The 12,498-nt window shown below is 43.2% G+C and overlaps 1 protein-coding gene across 1 annotated transcript in view; it reads left to right on the top strand.

Annotated features, from left to right (window-relative positions):
- Positions 1 to 2,692: 2,692 nt before the first annotated feature.
- Positions 2,693 to 12,498, top strand: part of KCNIP1 (potassium voltage-gated channel interacting protein 1) — a gene marked incomplete at both ends in the record, with an annotated part of 307,273 nt that continues 297,467 nt past the window's right edge. Inside the window, one exon of the mRNA XM_079542608.1 lies at positions 2,693 to 2,780. Coding sequence (XP_079398734.1) covers positions 2,693 to 2,780 — 88 coding nt within the window. The remainder of the gene's footprint in view (positions 2,781 to 12,498) is intronic.

Below are 12,498 nucleotides of genomic sequence, written 5' to 3'. Positions count from 1 at the left end.
TCTTCTACTCAGTGTTTTGATTCATGCCTCAAAACAACCTTTATAACCAGCCTGCATTTACTAACATGTTAAATTTAAACTAAGCAGCTCTGTATTTCCTCTTACACTGGCTCTTGCAGTTGCGACATTAAAGAAAATAATAAAAATCATTATCCCTCTGTCTTCAGACATTTTCCCCACTAAGGCCACATGACATTGCATGCAGCCTGTGCCAGTGCTGACTACGGCCATGAACAGTGGTTTATCTTATTTTGCTATGCTTCGTTATCCATCTATTTGTGTCGGAGTTTATTTTTCCTTTGTCTTTAATATTTTTGAATAAGAACTATCCTTATTTCTGGTTTGTGCTGCAATTAGCACAATAGGCTGGTAGGGCTTCAGGAATCACTATTAAAGGTCCTGAATTCCTTTAGCAAAAAGAACTAACCGTTGAACAGATCAGAACTGTGCCTCTGAACTCCCATTCACACATTCTGTCCATGGCACTGAATGGTGCATCCAGTATTTTGTTGGGTAGTTCTTATAATTATCAGCTCTGGAGACTACTTTGAGAGGGCCTTTTGGGTACTGAAACTCCTGCCTGGTTTACTCCAGCTTTGCCTCAGCTTTACAGGCCTGCAAAGCTCTACCACTCTACTGAACCTGCTGCAGTTTTCATGATTCTCTGCTGTTAAGATAACCTGTTCCTGTTACACATTTTGTTTTCTTTTGGCCCGTTTACCTAAATAGTGTGGGCCAAAAGAGACTAACAGATGAAATCAGTGTGAAAATGGGAGGGTTAGAAAGGTGTAAAGTGATGTCTGGGTTACAAATACTGTTGCCTCTCCCACCATGCAAGAGCTGTTTCAAAATCTTCATTTAACGTGTCAATTATCTTATATTTCCCCCTCCCAGTTTATATCTATATATGCATATGCAATTAAACATGATGCAAACCTACTGATACAGATAATTAACCTGCTGAATCCTTGATTTCCCAGCTGACATTTTACTGCCTTATTGTTTCTTTCAGGGAGTTGCATTTCCAGCTTTGAGTTGGCTCTCTGGGAATTAAGGGCAGCATGGGGAGCAGCGTCATGAAGGAGTGCCTTAGCCCTGCCTTTGCCCCCATCTACTGCTCATTCTGTGCAGTCAGCCAAGGTTGCTGAGCTGGGAGCTGCCCAGAGAAGCAGTTCTCTGCATTTTCCACCGAGGCCTTACTGCTGATGACTTTTATTTTAATTCTTCTTCATACCCGTCGTCGTGTCCCTGTATACTGCTCACCTTACTGTTTGGAAATCTGCGGTGTAAGAGGCAGAGGTATTATTTTACAGCAGAAAATCACACCGTACTCCCTATCCGGCCACATGTTTTTAACAGCGTTCGAGGAATCTATTTTCCTCCTATGTCCTCCGTGCATAACCTGGAAACGGTTTCTAACAGCGTTCGAGGAATCTATTTTCCTCCTATGTCCTCCATGCATAACCTGGAAACGGGGACCCGCACAGATGTGATATGGGGAGGAGGTGCTGTCACGGTCTAACGAACTGTCTGGGCGATGCGAAGCGACGGTGGCACGACCCGTACGGCGGTGGGGCAGCAGGTCTGAGGGAGCCGGCGGCTCCTCACGGCAGCACCGCTCCGTCACCGCCAAGCGATGTGCGGCACGGCTCCGCCCGATGGGAGCGCAGCTCGCACCGCGAGACGATGCCTCGTGCCCTGAGCGAACCGTTTACTCCCCGACGTGGAGGACCGCGTGCTCAGCTTTTTTTCTCGGCGGGGCACGCGGCTGCTGCTGCCTCCAGGTGTCGGTTGGCTCCAGGTCGTTGGCTCTGCCGCCTCGTGCAGCGGGGGGAAGCAGAACCCTGAGATAATCCGCCCGAGACACACGCGCACACACCGTATCTTCAGTTATCAATATGCACCTGAGAGGAATCCGGCGCAAATTAAAGTCTGAATATGCCTAACGTCAGGTGAGGTCAGGAGCTCCTGGATACCTCCGCTTTGCTGGCGGACGCATCAGCTCTTTTTATTGAAAGTATTCTGGGCACGCAGAAACGACGGACTGAAGCGGAGAAGCCAGAGCTGCGGCTGTTGCTAGGGGACAAACCCGCCGTGCAGCGAGCGGAGACCGCGAGCACCGGGCGACCAGCGCGCAGTCAGTGCGGCTGTGGGGCTGCTGTGCGAGCGGGATGAGCCGGTAATCCGGGGCTGCCAGGTGGAAAAGGACTTTCTAACGGCTTTTGCAGAGGAATACTCCCCAGTCTTCTACGTACGAAGTGTGAGTACAGCACTAGTAGAGTAAGTATTTACTGGTTCCCTTGTGCCTGGTAAGAGTAGCATTGACAACCTAGCTGAAGTCAGCTGGGGAAGCACGCCCAGAGCCTTCAGGCAGCAAACCTCCTGTTTGCAACGGTCCCGCGGTTCCTGCAGACGGCTCCTCCTGCTCCTCCCCCTCCCCGCCCCGCGCTCTGCAACTTCCAGCCGGGCAGCGCGGTTGGCTCCGAGGCGCAGCGCTGCACCTGTAAGGGGCGGCGGGAGCGCGGCTCTGCTCTGCGACCTTTCCTGGTGGTTCGGGGGAAGCTCTACCTGAGTAGAGGCTGAAGCGCGTGAGAGCAGAGTTCTGAGCGCTGCACGAGCTGAACTTTGCGAAGAACTCTGCCTTGGTGTTTCTGGACCCTGTGAGAAAAAGACCTTCCTTCGCGTTTGAGCCATGAGCGGCTGTTCCAAGAGATGCAAGTACGGCATTGTCAAATTCGCTCGGACGATTTTCAAGCTTATCACGGGCACTCTCAGCAAAGGTAAGAGAGAACGCCTCGGTCCGGGCTCTGCTGCGCTCCGGGCTTCGCGGGAGGAGTTTTGCAGGCGCTGAGGATGCTCGTGGTGGAGTTCGTTGCTGTCTCTTCAGAGGTTTTCTCATTTATCTGGGGGGGGACTGATTGCTTTGGAGAAGTTCCTGCGTGCGGACCGTAGTTGTACCGTAAAGCCTTTTGGTAGTTGCTTGCAATTGGTGTGGTTTGTAACCTTGTGTCCGTACCCGGCAGCTGCAGCCTGCCGGAGACGTTTCTGGAGGGAGGAGGTGCGGAGCTGCAGGTTAGAGTTCAGGATTGCGGGCAGATCAGTGCTTCTCTGTCGTCTTGTTTGTGCTTCAGCGTTTCTGTGAGCTGTTGGAAGCAAGCGTATTCCTTGGTTGTAAAGCTAGGTGACCGCTCAGCGCGTGTTGGTATCTTCTGTTTAACTCCATTTGTCGTTCACCCACACCCAGTGCACTTTTATCACGTGCAGGTGGAGCAGCACCAATCTTGATTACACCGTCCTCAATTAAATGCAAACAATAACCAAAAGAAATGGTCTGTTTTTTCTTTGTAATTCAAGGCGTTCCGATCACGGTGTGCTGAGGTAAGTTACCACACTCTTTTTGTTGCTCTCTTCTTTTGCAGTGATGCTTCTGAGCAGCACCTACAGCAGGTGAGTAAATGAGCAGTGATCTGCTGGGTATCCCTGATAGCAGAACTGCACTGCGTCTGACTGCTGCTGGTCTGTTCACATGTGAACAAAGTTTAGGAACTTGGCCAAGGTTTTTGTGTTTAGGATTTATAAGAAAACTCAAAACCAACTATCATAGGAGAGATCTGTGTAAGACGTTTTCATAATGCTTTCACAGTCATGATGTAAAAGAAAGAAGCATTAATTTTCTGAATACTGTTGGAGTCTTCTGTGGTGGTGTGCAGCTGTCTGAAACACGGGTGTTCCTACATGAGTTTTGGTGTTTGAGTTGTTTCTTAGGATAAGCAAAAACAGACTGAGGGGACTTTGAAAGCAGAAAGCGTGGAAGTACCAAAAACTGAAATATAATCATAAATATAGAATGGATTGGGCTGGAAGGGACCTGAAAGACCATCCTGTTCCAACCCCCCTGCCATGGGCACCTCATTTTCATAGGAACTGGGGAAAACACACAAGTTAATCATTCCGCATTTTTCTTGTCATCTATAGATTGCCAAACAGCAGCAGATTAAAGATTAAAAACTTGTAAAAGATTGTCAAAGAAAGGAGCTGTCAGATGTTGGTTATAATTCATGATTAATGCCAGAACACTTAAATAAGGGAGACATTCAAATATATCTTATTGCCATTGCTGAAGAAGAGAGAGTAGTGATACAGCGCTGCTGCAAGACCTCATCCTTTCCATTGAAATTCGTATGTCAGTCGGGTGTGTTTGTTGTACTTCATTTTTATTTGTGCTTTTCTCAGGAGAAGATGGAATGTAAGTTGTATCCTGCTCTGTGATGGATAAATAAACTGCTGTTTTCTTGAGCTCGTCTTCAAAAAAGAGGAAATCTATGTTCTGGTAGTGTTTCCCTACATGTGCACATGGTGCAGTTCACTTAATGAGGAATTGTCAAGCAGCTCTTGTTTCTGTACTGCTTTGGCAGTGGGACACATGAGCATTTGAGTTTGACAGCAGAATAGCATTGGAGAGTGAGCTAGAAATCACAGAGAAAGTGAACGTACATGGCTTTTCCCCTTTCTGAAAGATGCCAGAGTTGTGCTGTCATTGCTTTTCTCTTTGGCAGCCAAAGTAATCAGAGTTTTACATACATCTGTCCTATGGTAATGTCTCATTTCAAGCTGTTTGGATTAGATAAGGGTGGCTTTCTTGGATTCAAAGAATTTAAAACTCATAAACATTTTTTTCCCCCTACTGATCTGCTTGTCTTTGTACTGGAGGAGTCAGATTCACTCATGTGAATGAGTTTGTTTTCTAGGTATTAGAGACCTCCTTTAATTAAGATGAGCATTTTGATAGCGTTAGCTATGAAGCTCTTACCTAGAAAGAAAGTGATCAGAAATCTTCATCAGGAGGTTGGTTGCGTGTTTTAAGTTGATGTTTGCTTATACATTAGTTCTAGAGGTTATTGTTTTGTATTTCTCTTAGTTAAACTTCGGGATGTGAAGCAGTGAAGTAGGAACTTGTTGTATTCTGTATTTTTTTAACAAGCTGTATCTTCCATGTTCTTCATCCCATTCTTATCTTGTTGTCTAAATATTGTCTAATTTTTTTTAATATTATTTTTAACACATGGGGAAAATCCTTTGCAAAGCTCAGGATTCATTCTTAACTTGCATTTCTTGAGGCTTTTTGGAGTGTGAGATGCTCTATTCTGCAGTTGAACAAGAGGCAATCCTTAGCTATGCTAGCTACACTCTATGCATTCCTTGTGTCTCTGCAGCACAGTTACCTCAACTAACTGGTTTCATGTGAGATTCATATGTCCTTTTATTCCCCAGTAGGGACAGAATATGAAATGGTGGTTTATCCTAAGTGCCATGGGATCAAGAAATGTAAGTGTTCAAAATGAATTTATTGATGTTTCTTATGGAGCAGAATGGTTAAACACATCTTCTGTGTGTATGTCAGGAGATACTGATGGCATTAGGAACACGGTGCAGGAGAGCCTTGTGGGGTGACCAAAAAATGAAGATAGAATCACAGAATTGTAGGGGTTGGAAGGGACCTCCAGAGATCATCGAGTCCAACCCCCCTGCCAAAGCAGGTTCCCTACAGCAGGTCGCACAGGTCGGCATCCAGGCAGGTCTTGAACATCTCCAGAGAAGGAGACTCCACCACCTCCCTGGGCAGCCTGTTCCAGTGCTCCGTCACCTCACTGTAAAGAAGTTCCTTCTCACATTTGTGCAGAACTTCCTATGCTGCAGTTTCCGGCCGTTTCCCCTTGTCCTGTCTCCACTCACCACTGAAAACAGTCTGGCCTCGCCATTCTGCCCCCCACACCTCAGATATTTATAGACCTGGATCAGATCCCCTCTCAGTCTTCTTTTCTCAAGGCTGAACAGACCCAGTTCACTCAGCCTTTCCTCATAGGAGAGATGCTCCAGTCCCCTCACCATCCTTGTGGCCCTCTGCTGGACTCTTTCCAAGAGATCCCTGTCTTTTTTGTACTGGGGAGCCCAGAACTGGACGCAGTGCTCCAGAGTAGAGGGGGAGGATCACCTCCCTCGACCTGCTGGACACGCTCTTTTTAATGCACCCCAGGATGCCATTGGCCTTTTTGGCTACAAGGGCACACTGCTGGCTCATGGCCAACCTGTCATCCACCAGGACACCCAGGTCTCTCTCCGCAGAGCTCCCCTCCAGCAGCTCATCCCCCAACCTGTACTGATGCATGCAATTATTCCTCCATAGATGCAAGACTCTACACTTGCTTTTGTTAAACCTCATCTGGTTTCTTGAATGAGACCTCTTGGGTTTGCTAGTGTGTTCTGATTATCAGCACATGAAAAATAAGATTCTTTTAGGGGCTGGCCCCTTCAAAATGTTCCTTCAGAGGAGCAGATAAGCTTCTGCAAATTAACTGCCCTTTCACCTTTGTTCCTGAGCTGTCCCTCTTTCACTTGCGCTGTTAAAACGCTTGCCAGCGGCTCTCATTTCTGTTTTCTCACTTCTCCCATTTCTGTTCTGCAAAGCAATTCATCTGGAACTGGTAATTTGTTCACTTCTCATAGTTTTAATTGCCTAATTATCTGTTCCAATGCAATGATGAAGTCTTCAAACATCTTGCACTCCCCACAGCCTTCTCCAGCATGAAAGAAAAGTATGCAGAGTGTTTTATTGCGCTGTGGTCTGTTTTCTTACTTCTTTGTGAATCCAAATTACAGCCGTTCTTCAGAGATGTTTTGCAAGATGGTAAGGGAGGGGCATGGTCCCTTTCAGTCATACGTTGGCTCTGTCTCCTCTCAGTGGAGCTCAGTCTTGTTCTTTGGGATATACTGGTGCAACATTACATTTGGCTTTGTGACTCCAGCCTCTGAAAATGCAAGGATGCAAGATCCCTGAAGATGTAGGAAAGGCCAGTGCACCTGTGTCCCGTGAGAGAAGACATCTTGATTCTCCTGCTGCTGTGTAGCCAACCTACCCTGCCTTCACCCCTTGAATTCTGGCTACTGCATGCGAGCTTAGAACTGTTATTTGGAGGGCTTTTGTAAAGGCTCTTAAGCCTATTCTTTCTTTGTAAAACTTTTGGAACTTTGTAAAGCCCTTTAGTAAGAATGTTAGGTTGGACCTTGTCCGTGTGTTTATTTTTTTTTCCAGGACAGCCTGGAGTTAATGGAAGTTTCACTACTAAAACTGCTGGTGTAGAGCTTTGTTTAGAGAGGGGCCGTCAGTAGGAGAGGCAGTGTAACTGTCTGCACTGTGTATCTTGTGGAGAAGAGTCCACAGCTACTGAAGCTTTGAGGGTTACCTCATCCTAACTAACCAGTGAAGATCTGTTCAGTTGCCTGGCTGGTAGAAGCTCTTGCCTGAGTATGTGTGTGGTATGGGTTTGTTTGCTCTTCTCCATACTGACAAACCCAACTGCATGAGTCACCAAGCAAAAGGCACAGCAGTTTGGCAGGTATGCATCTGTCTGTGAAAAATAAACTGCAAACAAATCTTTTTTACAAATGCTGCAAACTTTGAATAATCCAAATATGCTTGCATGCATTTCTCATTTGTCTCTCACCTGAAGCAAGCCTGATTTTAAGAACAAGAGGCAGTGGAAACTTTTACAAACCTATGGTTGTAGAAACTGATGTCTCTGCACGTATGTTGGAAGTCTAAGAACTTAATTGTTTGCAAGAGAATAGCTCCAAAAATCTGATTTTTATTTTATTTTTTACTTGGAAAACAAGAAAATTCTGTTTCTTCTGGGAACCTATCCAAGGAGGTTTTGCGATGGTACTTTGCAATAAGCATGTATCTGCGGTGTTCTATAGCCAGGAATATTGTTATATCTTGTGACTAGTTAAGAATCTTCTGTGTAGGGAAGCCAGAGTGTATTTTGGCATCTAATTTAAAGACATTGATTATAATTATTAGGATACTTTTTTCTTTTTTTGTGTAACTGATGACTTGATCTGCAGGTTCTCTATTTGTTTTTTTTAAAGATAAGACAAGAAAGCAATTATGTTAGTTTCTATAACTTTGAAACGATTTACAGAAATTTGGCATCCAGACATGTGGGTGTTTGTGGTGGTGGTGGCTTTTCTTACGACCAGGGGCCGAGGAATTTGTGCCCCTGCTGTAGATCGTTGACTGCTAATTTACCATGTTGGGTTTTGTCATTTAAAAAACAAGCATTCCACAGCAATTTTAACTTAATTGATCCTATTGCTACCCACTTAATCAATGGATAGAAGTGCAATTGAATAACTTTTGAAGTTGGCTGGAATTAAGTAGATAGTCACATGTGTTAATTTATCCTAAATTTGCAATTCATGTACTAATTGCTAATTTGAAGTACAAGTTCTCCTTTATCTCCTTTAAGTTACCTTGATACTACAATGCTAAATGGTGAAAATAAACCTTGCCAGTCATTTCTGAGCACTCAGCCAACCGCAAATTGAAACACAAATCTTTCCTTTGGGTAATGTTCTGTATGTGTTCTCACTTATCTTCTCAGATGTTGACTGCTTTCCTGCCAGCAACAGAACATGAGTGGTGTTTCTAGTCCATGCTGGGTGCCTGGTAAAAGTGGTGGGACCTGAGCAGGAGTCCCACTCTTAGGGATGCAAATGAAATTCTGTCCTGACTTTTCTTTATTACAGTATTTGTGGGGTTCCTGTTCTTCTAATTTTGGTTTTTGCTGCTTCAGTATGATTAGTAAAGCTCATGAATGGTAATGTAATTGAAAGTGGGCTGGGAGAGGTTTTAACTGTGGCAGCATTTAAGCTCATGAGGAAATTGGAATGAATATTCATGGCCAACTTCTTCCACATTTGTACAGCTTTACTAAAAACCAATAGCTTGCATATATAATTTGACTTTTGCTTCTCAGCTGGTTAGAACTTCTAATTTAATTCCTTGTGAATTCCTCTTTCACAACATTTGGCTTGCAAGGCACGTAGGTGGAGTATATTAATGCTGGTAACTAGAAGTTAAATAGTCTAGAGATTTAAATAAATAAAACAGATTTTAAATAAGAGTGAATAATGCTTTCTTTTATAAATTTTAAACTCAGTGCAACAGGCTCACACTACAGTTAGAAATTGCTGTCGCAAGCTTGATGAGGTGCTCATCTTATGAGGCCAAAATAGAGTTTTAAGAGTTAAAAAAAGGTGTCCTGGTTATTAATTTAAGTAAATCCAAATCATGGAAGGATAATAATGGAGGAGGAGGAGGATTGTGGTAATTTCAAATAAATTTAAGTGCTCTTAATGTTTTTGTGCATCCCACTGTTTCACAGGTAGGGAGCAGTTTTCATGGTTTGTTTGTGGTGCCAGTGGGGTTCAGATCAGAGGACTGAGAGGGCCGTGTGATGTTGCTTGTAGTATCAGGCGTCACAGGGATTTGCAGAAGCTCATAAACTTGTTTACTTCAGTAACAAATTTCCAACTTTGGGAGCTGTGGGAGAAAGAAGATTAAAATCTTGAGACCTGGGTGGGTTGTCTGTTGAAGTATGCTCGCTTTGACATGCTAGCTGATGTTTGTGAAATGCTCAATATCTTCTTTAGTGATAATAAGCTGTGATAAGTCTATCTTTTAAAGAGGAATGAAATGATAAATTGCAGTGCTTAGAAAGGTGCATTCTATGTTTTGTAAATGTGAGAGGCAGAGCTCCTGGTGGCTACCCAAGGAAAAGCACTGAAGTACTGCACAATAAAGCTAGTGATGGTTTCCATCATCTGCTTCTGATGGTCTGTCAGCATTCCAACAATTGCATGAAGCCCTTTAAAAAAAAAAAAAAAAAAAAAGAAAGGTATGAGCAATCTTAGTATTTACATCTTGGAGAAGACAAGCATGTTACTTTAGTGGAACTGAATATTGAGATTTTCTACATCAAAGTGCTTAGCATAACATAGTAAGATATATCTTTTCTCTCATCTTCCTTAAACAGTGAAATGGCAGCAATAGATTTTAAAACTGAGTGAGAACCATCTGGATTCAGCCTATGAGGAGGCTAACGCTCAAAAAACCCTTCATTTCCAAACGTAAAACTGGGAGAAACTAAGTGAGCTTTAAGCTAACAAAAGTGAAATAGACTTATTGAATTCCTACTTAATGTATGTTTGCTGTGATATATTGATTTTTGTCTGCTACCCACAACATCTTATCTACACAGTGAGCTGCAGTTCCTTAGGTTGTGTTTCTTGGGGAAACTCATAACTGTCAGTGAGTTTTGGTCCTGGCTCTGAAAATGTTTGCAAGCTCCCTGATTGATGAATTGTGTGTTTACATTGCTTTGAAAGGGATATTATCTCTTGTTTTGTGAGAAGCAATTTGAGGTGCAATGAATAAAAGCCCTGTATAAATGTAATCCATACTGCAGATGTGTTAACTCGTGGTGCTGGCAGCGTGGTGAGCTGTGATAACCAACGTCCTTTCAGTTTGCAGAAAGCCTCACTTATGCAGTCATCGGGAAGCTGATCGCTCCTTCAGAAGCAGAAAGCTGTGCTGTTTGTTTCAAGGGCTGCTATTTGAATTGAGGGGTTAATAACTTGTGCTGCGTCCTGTGCTCATCCTGGAAACAATTCTACCTATTTTCAGTTTTCTATCTTTTCATAAATACACCAAAACAAGAGAAACATTTGCTGGCTGAACACTGCCTCTGCACTGTCACCATTCCAAGCCTCACACATCTGCAGTGTTCCATGGGAAGAAAAAGCATGAGGGCCACGGGCTGTCTTGTGAAGGCAGCTGTGATGGACAAGATGTGCATTCTTTTTTGAGAGAAAGAGCTGGCACTATTAGGAGAACTTATTTGTATGCTGTAGATTATTAAGTGAACTTTATGAAGGCCAAAGAAAGGAAGCACATAGCAAAGATTCATCACTATTTTTAGGAAGTTGGGGAAGAGGAGAATTAAGGCTTAAATGCTTATTAAATATTATTGCCTAACTGTTGAGAAGTTCACAAGCAAGGAGCTGTTATTTAAGCCAGGAGTCACTCAATATGGAGTGCAGCAAAGCAAATCATAAAGGGTGACGTGATGTGATGTGATGTAGACGTGGAGAGAGTCATTCTGCATAGCACAGAAATGATGTATGGGATTTGGAGTCTGCTCAAAGCTTCTGTCTACCTTGTGGGGCTTTTTGGTTTGTTTTTGCCAGAAAAATTCAGAGTCACTGGTCGAGGAGTTAGATGAAGATATTGTAAATATGTATCTATATAAAAATTGTTTTATTCCATTTTAAGACTTATCTGTATTTTGGTACACAAGCAAGTACTGATATTGTAGGCATTCCAATATAGATGTGACACCTGCAAAGTAGCAGGGCAGCATGAACTGGATGTCTTCTGACAAAGCTTTGTTTTCCAAAGCACATCAGATAGCTGAGCTTATCAGACCTGCAAATGAAGAAACACCCAATGGTTTTCTGGTAATTTTTACTTGCAAAGGAAGGTGATGCTCTGAATCAGCTGCTATGGAGCAAAATTTTAAGCAAATGTTATTTTTCTGGTTTCCATTTGTTAATAGTTGATGCACTCATTGTGCATTGAATTGTATAGATGAATCAAGAGCATCCATTTCAGGAGCTGTATATTTTGACATTGAGTGCCTGTGTCCCATTGAATTGTGCATCCTTTTGAAAGGAATTGAAAACAGAAGAAAGTAAGTTTGTGGAAGGCTGTCTTCTGCCAACACCCAGAAATACTTGCTTTGTGCTTACTTCTGGCCGTCATATTGAGTCACTGTGGTTTCCCTGAACAAAGCTGAAATCAACATTTAAGTAGCTGAAGATGATGTTGTTATTAAAAACAAAACAAAATGAAAAACCAAACAAACTGAAAATGACAGATGTGCTTTTCTGCATTAAAGAAAATAATCTGAATATAGACTACCACTACACCAAGTGGTGGCTTGTTGGTAACCATGAATTTATTCTTGGGCGATGCATCTTTGGTGTTGTCCTTTTTGATGGCTGTTTCTACAGTTGCCTTCTATTAAGTCTGTTCAAGCAGAAAGTATGTGGTACTGTGGATCTGTAGACATGTAGATGGTTACTGGAGGGCTGTTTTTCTTCTGTCTGGGAGCAGCAGGACTTGGAGCATTGATCTGTCACAAAGGGGACTCTAAAATTAAAATGCTGTGGTCACATCTCCAGCACATGCATGAAGTAGCACAGCTCTGTGCAGCGTTTCAAGGTCTGACCTTATAATTGGGAATGTGAGGTCCCACTACAGAAGAAAAACTACTATCAGCATTTCTGAGCGGGGAGGTTTCAGAAATGCTATTTCAGAAAGAGCGTGATATGCTTAAATGTATTTGCTATGTACTGTGAGAACCCTTGGTTTGCCTTTGAGGAAAGGACAGCTTAATTGTACGTCTGTGCATTGAAAGCATTTCAGTAGTACTTTTCCAGTGCAGTGTATCCTAAGGGATGTGCATCAGGCAACGTTTGAAAAACTTGTCTCTCTTTAGGTAACTAATTTGATATGTCTGAGTTGTGGTTGTTTCTGAAATACATTGGGATAAAAGGGAAGAAGATTTTTCAAGGGAGTTTCTAGATTGCTGTGAA

Source organism: Tetrao urogallus (genome assembly GCF_951394365.1).
Source record: "Tetrao urogallus genome assembly, chromosome: 14".
In the NCBI taxonomy this organism is placed as follows: domain Eukaryota; kingdom Metazoa; phylum Chordata; class Aves; order Galliformes; family Phasianidae; genus Tetrao; species Tetrao urogallus.
This window is presented reverse-complemented; position numbering and strand designations above follow the sequence as displayed.